General features: G+C 38.7%; 1 protein-coding gene across 3 annotated transcripts; it reads right to left on the reverse strand.

The window, feature by feature from the left end:
- Positions 1 to 429: 429 nt before the first annotated feature.
- napepld (N-acyl phosphatidylethanolamine phospholipase D) lies at positions 430 to 11,365 on the reverse strand. Of its 3 annotated transcripts, none has more exons than XM_005733413.1 (10): positions 11,111 to 11,365; positions 8,311 to 8,398; positions 6,998 to 7,102; positions 5,968 to 6,108; positions 5,201 to 5,425; positions 5,004 to 5,107; positions 4,700 to 4,865; positions 4,345 to 4,493; positions 3,858 to 3,972; positions 430 to 1,762 (listed from the first exon to the last, which is right to left on the reverse strand). In XM_005733413.1, the coding sequence occupies exons 1-10, from the start codon at positions 11,248 to 11,250 to the stop codon at positions 1,631 to 1,633; spliced, it is 1,365 nt and encodes a 454-aa protein (XP_005733470.1). In that variant the 5' UTR covers positions 11,251 to 11,365; the 3' UTR covers positions 430 to 1,630. The 3 variants fall into 3 exon arrangements, with proteins under 3 accessions (XP_005733470.1, XP_005733471.1, XP_005733472.1); XM_005733414.2 differs by lacking the exon at positions 11,111 to 11,365 and adding an exon at positions 9,970 to 10,296; XM_005733415.1 differs by lacking the exon at positions 11,111 to 11,365 and adding an exon at positions 10,225 to 10,295.
- Between the last annotated feature and the right edge of the window lie 166 nt (positions 11,366 to 11,531).

Below are 11,531 nucleotides of genomic sequence, written 5' to 3' on the forward strand. Positions count from 1 at the left end.
GTACATTTAGGAATGTATCTGCTTAACTTTAAATTAAGCATCAGAATGAGGAAGAAATTAGATTTAAATGACTGAAGTTAAATTTGGATTTTCCCACACAACCAAAGCTGGGACTTAAACGGTGGTCAGAAAAAGAATATCCAGTTAGCAGCTGTTTGCTGGGGGCTTTAAATAAATTTCTAAGCCTGTAGGTGTTATTTCATACACCGACCTGTTTAAATGACATTAATAATTTGGGTGGTAGAAGCACAGTATTATTTTACACTAAAAATACAGAATCAAAACGCCAGAGTACTTCTCGCTGTTGAAAATGCCCACCAGTATGCCTGTTGCAATGCTAACACTTCGGGCACTAATGTTTGAAAAGTGTGCACATTTATTTTTTAGATCTTACTACTAACAAAAAAAGGAGAAAAAACAACAACCACATTTTAAATGCAAAGTAATATTTATTCTGTAAATCAGTGACACTGTGACATGTAAACAACATTTTTCTTTTTACCTTTATAAACCTGTTACTGCAGTACATGAGCTCAACATTGTGCTGTTATGTGTTCATACATTCAGGAATTAAAAACCGAATTTTGCTTCAACTGTGTTCAAAAACACTAATCTACTGTTGCTCTTTGACTCAAACCCATCCGGCTAAAAACGGAAAGGTAAAAATGGAAATGATCACACTGATAAGCAAAGAAACTGTGGTTTCACAGCATCAAAGCCAAATGTCTAAACCTGCAGCAGTGCATAATATTTGCAAGGCACGAAGCTGAACCCAGCTCAACTTCTACATCTAGACAGCACTGCTCCACGTTTGCTATCGGCACTCGGTCGCTGAGAGTTTCAGACTCTGATAATAGATAAACTATTTTTGCGTCTCTCAATCTTGAGTTCTCGTAGCACATTCAGAAAAGTCTTTGTAGTGTTGCATGATTTAACATCAATGTTGAAATATTATTACACCACAAAATCCTCTATCCTCTAGTATTTCTTTCATATTACAGCTTCTAAGATCCTGAAAGAAAACTTTACTTAAGATATAAGCACAGCAGATGTATTTTAACCAGATCCTCTGATCTGTAAAATTGTACCCGCAGAGAATTTCTCTCTCGTTCGGTGTAAAGCAGTGTGCACACCACGAAATTTCAATCACAATAATGCACACTAGAATGCAAGTTAGCATTTCACAAATACTGAGCTGCACAAAATAAGATTACTTGTTTGGCAATACAAAAAGTTTTTGGTGTTTTTAATACATGTCAAATTTTAAAAATCTAGTTGTCTAAATTTGTTTGATATACTTTTACCATGTTTCATTTGCCACACTGACTACTACACAGAACCAAGTACAGATTCCAGGATCAAGTAAATCTTATGCCTTTTGCTTATTTATGAACCATGAGAAGAACAGGTCCTGTAGGTAGTACTGCCTACCAATGACCATGTGATGGCAGTGCAAACATTCAATATTGTGGCCTAGTTTTGATTTCTAGTTGATACAGGCTGCATATACATATGCAATTATCACAACTTTAAAAAAACAAAAAAAACAAACTGGGATTCTGCATGTTATGAATTTACTGCACTTTGTTACAGACAAATCCATAGAAACGGGCCACAAAAACACTGCACATCAGTCAAAGACGTCTTCGTCCTGTGCAGATATAAGGCGAGACTCCCCATGATGCAAAGTGAAGAAACAATCTGGTTTCAGTCCCTTCTGTTCCAAAGCCTCTCTGAGTCGAAGAGGTGGATCGAGGTAATACTGCATGACAAGAGAAAACATGCATGTTAAGATATTGTTCGAGCAGCTACTCCAACACATTCAGTTTAGTTCTGCAGATTTTTCAGTGATTATTACATTTATATCACTTTGATTTCAACAGAGGCTGCATTAAACTGGGACGGCTGCAGGAATACTCATGCAGCTCAACAATGAAACCTTTGTTTTACTGTGTTGCCAGAACATAATAGTGTCACAACACTATATCTAAACAACGAGCTCTTGCATTGATATGGCACTCACAGAGTAGCTCTTAGGTCTATTGCAACCTCAAATACTAACTGTCTTCGATTTAAAAAAAAAAAAAAAAAAAAAAAAAAAAATGGAATGCTCTGTAAAATGTAAATAAAAAGAGAATGATGATTTGCAAATCTCATAAACCTGTGCTTTCCACAAGATAAACAGTCCATAAATGACTGGGTAATGAGTAGACCAGCTTTGGGAGAGAAATGCTGTCTCATTATTCTAATCTGACTCGGTACATTTTAAATGAGCTATAGCCTGTTGAAGATCTTATGCCTATTCCTATACGGCTACTTCTTTTCATGATGTAGATTTAGCCCACATTTGTGCATAACATGGTAAACTGTACTCACCGAGTGGTTTCAGGAAGTGTTCCTGAGACAATGCTTTGATTTTTCATGACAGAATCATGCAAATTGTAATGCAGTTACACCTGTGGGCTCAACGTTTTTAGGACATTACTGATTTTTAACCTTGGCCTTTGCACACAGATTTCTCCAGATTATCTGAATTCTGTAGATGATATGTACTATTTAAAGTCTTTTTAAGTCAATTTTAGAATTTTTTAAATAATTTACAAATGCAGTTTTTTTTTTTCCAGGGTGGTTAAGATCACTTTGAAGAAACCCTCTTTTTATGCCAAATCATGTTAGTGACCCGTTGCCAATAACACTAATTAGCTGTAAAGTGTTCCTCCAGCTGTTTCTCTTTAGTCTCAGTTTATCAATCTTTTGTTGCCTCCATCCCAAATTTTTTTGAGATGTGCTGCTCCCATCAAATTCAAAATGAGCCAATATCTTTCAGGAAATGGTAAAATGTCTCTAATCATTTGATGCTTTTTTATGTTTCATTATCAATCAAATATGGGTTTGAGATCTGAAAATCACTGCATTCTGTTTTTATTTACATTTCATACAGCGCCTCAACAATTTTGGAAGTGAGGTTGTATAATAGTAACAAAATACTAAATTGAATGCTACTGAAATACCTTCCATTATGTAACCTTTGTTGTAAAAAAAAAAGAAAAAAAGAAAAAGAAACACCAGTCAGTCAACTAACTTGTTTCAAAACGATTATATCCTCATGAGAACAGAGGAAAAAAGAATCTTCCCATTAATTTTGTGTGATTTCCTTCCTTTTTGTAGCTAAAAGGGGACCCAAACACATGACGTATCATTGGAAAGCCCAGGATGTCCTCTATTTAGTACACCAGGACTTAGTAGGGTAGCTCAAATAAGTCAAAAGATATAGAGCAAAAACACATGTGAACATTAAGCATGACCAAAGCACAAATATAAACATGTGTTTGCTTGTTAAAGAAATGGGGTTAGAGGGGGAAAAAAGACTAGGGGAGGCTCACAACTCAGATGTGTCTGTTACAACAGTAACGCAGGAGTGATCACTGGAAGTTAATCTTGGGAAGATAGTGAGATATGGACAAAATCAAATTTTGATGAGAAAGAGGTATGCATTGAGTAATGGAAATAGCATCATGACTTTAAATCCCTATAACCAATGTTTTAAAGCAAAGTTGAAGTATTCATGGTGGCAATGCCATGGTGACAACAAGAATCTTTAAATTCACTGTGCAGTAGTCCAGTGAATAGTCAATAGTTCAACATAAAACCACAAACTTAATAAACACATTGCGCCGGTAAGTGGATTCTGATGCTACAGAATTGATTATTCCATCTTTGCAAATCTCAGGCATTAGAGGGCCATTGATCTTCTATTCCAACTCTTTCAAAGAAGGCAAATCATCTAGGTTTTAAATATTTATTTAAAGAATATATAAGGGATCCATAACTAAATAAATGTATTTGTGTGGCATTACCTCATACGCGAGGGCAAAGGTGCCCCAGTGAATGGCCACCGACTGTCTAGCCTGAAGGTCCTCGTGAATCTGAACGGCCTCCTCTGGATCTACATGCTGTCCTTTCATCACGTCTCTGAAAAACCAAGTAATATTCAAGTAGTCTTTGATATCTGTTTTTGTTACAATAGGCACAGCATTATGGAAAAATGAATAGCTTAGAGGTAGAGTTAACTGCAATTAACTCTACCTACCGACTTTATTGTTGAAACATGAATGTGCCTCGAGAACAGAGTAAATAAAAACTGAATCTACAGTGCCATCATTTTCCCACATATGTTTACTTATTTAGAAAACTATTTATTTTTTTGTCATTGTAACAAAGTACTGTCTGTAGAAATGTTAAAATAATCATTAGACGTGTTCCGAATGTACATTACAAAAGCAATATCAGTGGCCAAACATTAGATTGTAAGGATGTTCTTAATAAAGTGCGCATGTGTATTACCTGGGCAGGTATGCTCCGATAGGGATTGCTGCAAGGTCAAATGGTCCAAAGCGTCGTCCTATTTCCGCAAAGGAAGAACAGTAGCCAGTGTCGCCAGCAAAGAAGAAACGATGGTCTGGACCCAAAACGGTCCAGCTGCTCCATAAAGACTGGGGGGAAAAAAAAACCCCAAAAAAAACAAAACCTGAATTTTATCAACTTTATCTGTTTTGTTTTCAAGATAAAGATTTAAACAGAATTTGTTGTCCTATAAAAACGACAAAGTTCTGCTGTTGGCTTGTTTAGGGTCATGTCACTTCACTAAATCTTATTAAACAATTAAGCAATAATGTGCATGTTGTTGTTGTTATCTTACTTTGTTATCATCCCATGCTGTGCGTTTGCTCCAGTGCTGCGAGGGTGTGCAAACAAACGTGACATCATCATGACCTGGGACACAGTTCTCCTCCCACCAGTCCAGCTCCATCACATTCTCACAGCCCATCTTCACCAGCCAGTCCATCAAACCCATTGGCACGAACCTGACACACATACACAATGCAAAAAGGTACATGTAATTTCTAATAAAGGGCACTAAAGGGCACACTGTTTGACAGTGGGAAGTGAACATATGACATGAATGGAAATAATATTGTGGACCACTGATCCACCTCACGTACCAGCGTAGCTCTCCTCCGAAGCGAGCATTAAGACTGGCCACAGATCCAGCATCCAGATGATCGTAATGAGAGTGACTGATGACCACTGCATCAATCCTAGGAAGCTGTTGGCAGGAAAGTAAAAGAAGAAACTTAAAGGTGGAGGAATAAATAAAAAATTTTAACAAACAAAAATATATGTATGTATATATAGGAACCTGCTCCACAGTGCAAGGAGGACCTCTGAATCTTTTGGGTCCCATATATTGGATCGGCGATGCCCTCTGACTGAAGATTGGATCTGTCAGAACATTCACCCCATCGATTTCAACCAGAACTGTGGCATGGCCCAGCCATGTGACTCTCAGTCCTGGACCAGAGCCAGAGAGGTTTGGGTTCTGCACAAAGTATGGCTCCATCACAGGGAGCTCACGATCCAGGGCCTTTAGAGACAGAGAGACGAGGGAGAGGAACAGGCCATCCATAGTTTAAAAAAATAAATAAATAACAGACAAAGTAAGATGTAAGAAGGAATGAAACAGATGGGTGCAGGAGGGGCAAATTATTTAATGCTGAAGGCCACCTTTGCTATAACTGTACTTTACACCTATGAATTTGCTAGTAGTTGGTAAGCACACCTATTTTTAAAAGTTTGAATATAGCAACAAACAGAGTCTGTGCTAATAAAGGGTTAACCTTTTTTCTGTTGCAGTGTGAAAGCAGCTTGTTAAGCCCTCAGTGAGCTCAGGTTTTCCAATAAGACCTATAAATAGTGTGTGTGTGAGATGAAATCAGCCAGTGATTCTTAGTAAAGATGGATTTGTCCTGAACTCATTTCCAAGGAGGCTAAATTTTGCCAAAAACTGTTTTCTATATAAACTTGAGACCTGCACATTTAAAAATTGATTAGTGACGCTTCACTGCGACTTGGATTAAAACCAACAGCTAATAGTAAACTGGTGATTATAAGTAAGTGATTACCTACCTCTTTACTAGAAGGTACATTGCTGTTATCTTTTTCTAAGAACAGGAACCTGAACAGCATCGAGTAGGAAGGAAAGCGCCACGTTGGCCAGGGGTTAGCCCAGCGGCCATGTTTGTCCCGACACGACTTTGTCACTTCTTCCTGCAAAAAAAGTAAATAATAGCATATTTGCTATGTTAGCAAGTCATTTTGGAATCTACAGTTGTATAAAACATACAAGTTTATTTTTCACAGGAAAGTCACAAAGTGCCTGATGCCTAAAGAAGAAACATTAAATAAAACCAAAACAACAAAACGGACACATAAACAAGACAAAGTCAGACACAAAGACCCCAAAGCCTGACTTTACCCATTTTTAAAAGCCCCATCTGAAACAATAAAACAACTCATTCCAAAGTTTTGGAGCAAAAAGATGCCCCTTAGATAAAATAAACAAGTTCCACTCCTGACATAACAACCTAAAGAAAGGGAACTATTCAACATTACCCCAAGGTTACATAAGCTAGATTTAACAGAACTAACAAAACCTACTGCCTTGTTTGAACCTTGGGATTGCGCTATCTGGGACAATGGTAAGAGTCTCTTTCATCAGAAATGAAATGTAGAAATTGTTATTTAACTAAAACTTGGAAATCAAACAGTTTGTAGAAATGTTTTTATAAATTAGATATCTGTTCAAGAGTTAACATCTACAAGCTAAACAGGATAGTTCCAAAAATGATCCCTGTGGAACACCACAGAACGAGGGAGGTTTTTCTGACATGATTAATAACAACAGAAAAACTTCTCTTTCTGTGAGATGAGATTTAAAGCATGCTAATGCAGATACAGACACAGCAACCACCTGATATAACCAATTTAAGAACACTGTGTGATCCATGACATGAAAAGCTGAACTCTGATGTAACAAAACACAACATGCGGAACTAGAGAGGAGGACTTCACAGAACGAAGAAGCTCTGAGGTGAAACTGAAGCCTCAGGATTTGGGTTTTATTAGATAGCAGGGTGACAGTAATAGAGGGTCTTACCTCCAGTCGGTAGTCCAGGCGGAAGCTTTTGCGGGAGGAGCTGCTCTTCCTTGGAGTCCGAGCATCCACCTCTCCACCCTCAGCACCTCTAGGCTCGCCACCATCCTGAACAATGAGTACACATAGAAACTATAGTAAACTTGAATTCTTCTAAACATTTTTAAGAATTCAAAATAAACATTTAACATACAAGAACGTATTGAGAAAACATGAAAAAAATAATATCAGTGCTTTTATTAAATTCTGCAAATTTTTCTGGCGTCAAAGACTGACACATACATCAGGATTACACAACAGTTTTAAAAACACTAAAAAGTCCCTTTAACGGTTATCATGAGTTAATGACCTGAGCAGTAATTGCAAAGCCTTTTCAAAGCACCTATTTTAACATGTAATTACATTTGGCAGGTCAAAAGAAAAAGCACAGGTGTGTTTCGGAATGGGAATTAAAAACCGGTTTTCAAAGTTTACCAGGGCTGGCCTTTTTTTCCCCCTCAACAGTTGGACACTGAAAAACAAATGGATCAAACTCATAGCAGTGTTGCTTCTGCACTCCTCAGTCTCTTTTTTCCCTTGCTCTGCTTCCACACTGTTCACAATCAGATAATAATACAGCTACACTGAAGATCTATGTAGGATTTCATTTGGTTCCCCACACAGAAAATTACTAAAGACTGAAATCAGAAAGTAACAGTTTCCTCCCTAGGGTGACTGGGCCTTCGGGATAGGGTGAGGGCCTCAGACATGTGGAGCGATCTCAGAGTAGAGATGCTGCTCCTGCATGTCAAAAGGACCCAGCTGAGGTGGTTCTGGCACCTCCTGGGCAAGCCCAACTGGGTGGAGACCCCAAAGTAGACCCTGAACCCTCTGGAGAGATCATATATCTCATCTGGCCTGGGAGAGCGCCTTGGGATACCCCAGGAGGAAGTGGAAAGTCTGGTTAAGGAGAAGGACATCTAGAATACACTGCTCAAGCTAACACCTGCTGCCACCACAACCCAACTTTGGACAAGCGGAGGATGGATGGATGGATGTGAGAATACCAACGCTTTCAACAAAATCTTATCAATATTCACCTCCAGCTAAAAAACTAAAGCAAATATGCAACCAAATTTGCAGTGCTACCAAGCAGAACTTTGTAAACATGTGCCACCTTTTTCCATTATATTCAACAGAAGGCAGATGTCTTTTGTTGTGATGGTGCTGTATTAAGAGGATTGCAGGCAAGAGGAAAAACATTTATATTTCATTTTGCGGTGAACTTTCCATTTAAACCACGGCGCCATCTAATTGCAGCTGATAATGTGCATTACCTCCACCAGGCCTTTTCTCTCCTCGAGCTCAGCTCTGTCTGAAGATGACGGCTTCTCCATGGCTTCAGCGCCCCGACCACACCTAGCACTGACACACAAACACAGTATTAACTTCACAACAGTGCTGCAAAGTCCTGCACAGCGAGCAGAACCACAATTATACCAGAAGACAATGAGAACAAAGACATTACATAAACACAACTGCAACCAAGTTATAGCCTGGCCCCTTTCACTGATAGAACTGTACTGATAACAGAACACACAAACAGCAGACAGTTAAACTGCAACACTTTGCATAAGACAAAAAGATGATAATCAGGCACAGTGACATCAGCTTTACTGTATTCAAATAAAACTATTATCTGACATGACATTTAAATGCTTCCACTGTGCATTAAATTCAGTTGTTCAAACCTTGCCACCGCTTTTATAATTAAGGACTTGCTGGCAGGAAGAAGTGTGTTGACAGCTTTTTTCTCTTGAGTAACAGCGATTGAGAAGTAACTGATGTTCTGACACACACAAATCTAAAGACATTCGCACTGTAATTCCACTGTTTACCACATTAAAGCTTAACAGCGTGCAAGAACTCATGGGTACCTTAAACTGCTATTTTTTGGGGTGAATGTCTCCTTCAAACACGGTGGTGCAGAATTAAACTTTAAATGGAGTTTGCCTTGCCGTAAAGCATTCAAACAGGACTGGGTGTGTGACCGGAGTGAATAATGATTTCATCAGATAAAGAAGCATATATTTATGACGGCACTTAGACGAGAGAAAGCCAAGAAGTCTAATCACAGCCCTTCCTTATCCTGCTATTATCCACAACTATCAGAGTTTGGAATACACCCTCACTATCATGCACTCAGCAATGCTTCCTTCATGGATCCTCTTATGCAAAGAGAAATAATCAGAATCAGAGAAACTTTATTAATCCCAGAGGGAAGTGGAGTAAATAAACCACATCTAATGCAGTTATGCAACAAAAAAAACCAAAACAAAGTGCACTTGCTCTCTGTGGGGAAATCCACACATTAAACCATGCCATGCTGATGATGCACTTGGCCTCATGAATGGAACTTACACACACACCAGGTTAACAATGGGGCTCTGTGGATGACAATCAAAATAGGTCTTTGCATCTAGCCAGCATGCCTGCCATGGTTGTATAAACAACAAACACAACCTCGAGTCAGGTTTTTCCTGAATTCAAGAGAAATATCACTTTACTATTGAATAAACGCACATGTGAGCTTTAAAGACTGGACAGCACATGCTAGAAATAACCTTGACACAAGTTAGAAATAGACTTAATCATATATACTGCTGTGAAATTAATTAAGAATTCATGAAAGGAAATAATTATGAACATGACAACAGCTGCCAACTGATCGAGTTTAACCAGCACATTATGACATTTATCCGTTTCCTGTTGCAAAGGTGTCAAACACGCGATAAGGATGGCAAACTGCAAACCACTACTGACAAACTAAACCATTATATCCTCACCAAGCGTAAGAAGGAAATACTGCACACTGTATTTTACCGAGAACTCGCCTAGCAAGTGTGTTCAAAAGGAAAACAATGACTCTAGGAACAGGCCACCATAGCATTATCGTATACCACAAGCGTCGTCTAACGTCAGGTTCTAGCACCTACCTTCCCGAAAACTTGAACTCAGAATACCACCAGTGCTTTCCTTAGCGAGGAGACATGTTCTCTGCATAAACGTTAGCTTCGGACTGTTTTAATGAGCAGCATTTATGAGGAGCTGCACGCATTTTGCAGCACAGTTTACATCACTGCAGCATTACCCCGGAGGGACTATCGACAGGAAACGTTAAGCCGGCTGTTAGCAGGACGTCGTTCAAAGAAAAAATGTGAAGTTCTTAATGCAGCAGGACGGTTACGGACCATATCTCGGTACCAGCTCGGCGTCTCTGACGTCGGTGCGAAAAACCCTTTGATCACGTGACGCGACAAACTCTCGCCGCGGTTGTGGGATATTTTATGAAGGAGAAAACCGCTGTAACGAACTATATTTTTAAAAAGGAAAAATATTTTTAAATCAGTATTTTAAACATTGATTCCACCGCCAATGTTACTACTAATTATTATTATATTAATTATTATACCTCAGCCAAAACAAAAGTAATAAAATCATTCAATTTCAATACAATTTTATTTATTCAGCGCTAAATCAGAACAACAGTCGCCTCAAGGTGCTTTATATTGTAAGGTGTACCCCACAATAATACATACAGAGAAAACACCAACAATCATATGACCCCCTATTAGCCAGTGCTTTGGCGACGGTGGGAGGAAAAAAAACACCTCCCTTTTAACAGGAAGAAACCTTCCGCAGGACCAGGCAATTATAATTATTATAATCATAACTTGAATAAACAGAGTAGATACAGATTTGACTGTCTCTCTCTTGTGTGTGTGTGCGTGAGTGCTATTTAGTTGTATGATAGGTATATAGCTGCACAAAAAAGGGAATATTCTCTACATTAAATTTTGTAACTTGAGCATGCCGTCTTTAATTAAAGACACTGCTTTTCATTTGGGATTTTCCACAGTTGTAGCAGCAGTGCAGGAGCCCCATCTGTCTCTGTGTCACTGGTTCTAGTTCATGTAAGATAACCGAGAATTTGAATATTTTTAAGATAGTATAACGAAGAAAGCGGTTTGAAATGACGACTGAGACCCGGACACAGCAGTGGACTATGTGACTGTAGGGTTCCTATGAGGACTGTTTAAAAGAGTCTTTGTGTAGTTTATATACGACTTAACTTACCTCGAGTTCCTCCACCTGATGGACACCTGAAGGGAATGTAACCCAAGGAAACCCACTAAATTCAGTCGCGTCTTAACCTTATTAAACTTACAACTACATACCAAACACAACAGTCCAGACTTGGACAACACTGTTTCCATTGCAGGCCCTTGTATCTGACCATAATTACTTGGCAGTTTTCGGAGAAAACAGCCAGAGGACACAAAGTTACGCACAGACGGGGTTTAGTGTCCGGACTGCGAAGACTGTGAGAACTTCCTGTTAGTTGCTTTCACTGACTTTCGGAAATCAGAATCTCGCTGATTTTAAACAAACTCGAGACCTTTAAGATTATTTCAAACAATTTAATTTCAAATTGGTTTTGAAATTAAACTTTGGGTCTGCTCATCTGAAAATGCATTAACTAAAAACCCAATTGTGG

The sequence above is a fragment of the Pundamilia nyererei genome, unplaced genomic scaffold (assembly GCF_000239375.1).
Source record: "Pundamilia nyererei isolate P.nyererei 1_Seehausen unplaced genomic scaffold, PunNye1.0 scaffold00052, whole genome shotgun sequence".
NCBI classification, from domain to species: Eukaryota; Metazoa; Chordata; class Actinopteri; order Cichliformes; family Cichlidae; genus Pundamilia; species Pundamilia nyererei.

What these genes read in the sequence shown, in the direction of transcription:
- napepld (XM_005733413.1), bottom strand. Translation starts at nt 11,250, where the DNA reads ATGGAAACAGTGTTGTCCAAGTCTGGACTGTTGTGTTTGGTATGTAGT. An exon ending in AGAGAAAAGGCCTGGTGGAG is followed by an intron (nt 7,103 to 8,310) that starts GTAATGCACATT and finishes CTCATTGTTCAG; the next exon opens with GATGGTGGCGAGCCTAGAGG. An exon ending in ATCGGAGCATACCTGCCCAG is followed by an intron (nt 3,973 to 4,344) that starts GTAATACACATG and finishes TTGGTTTTTCAG; the next exon opens with AGACGTGATGAAAGGACAGC.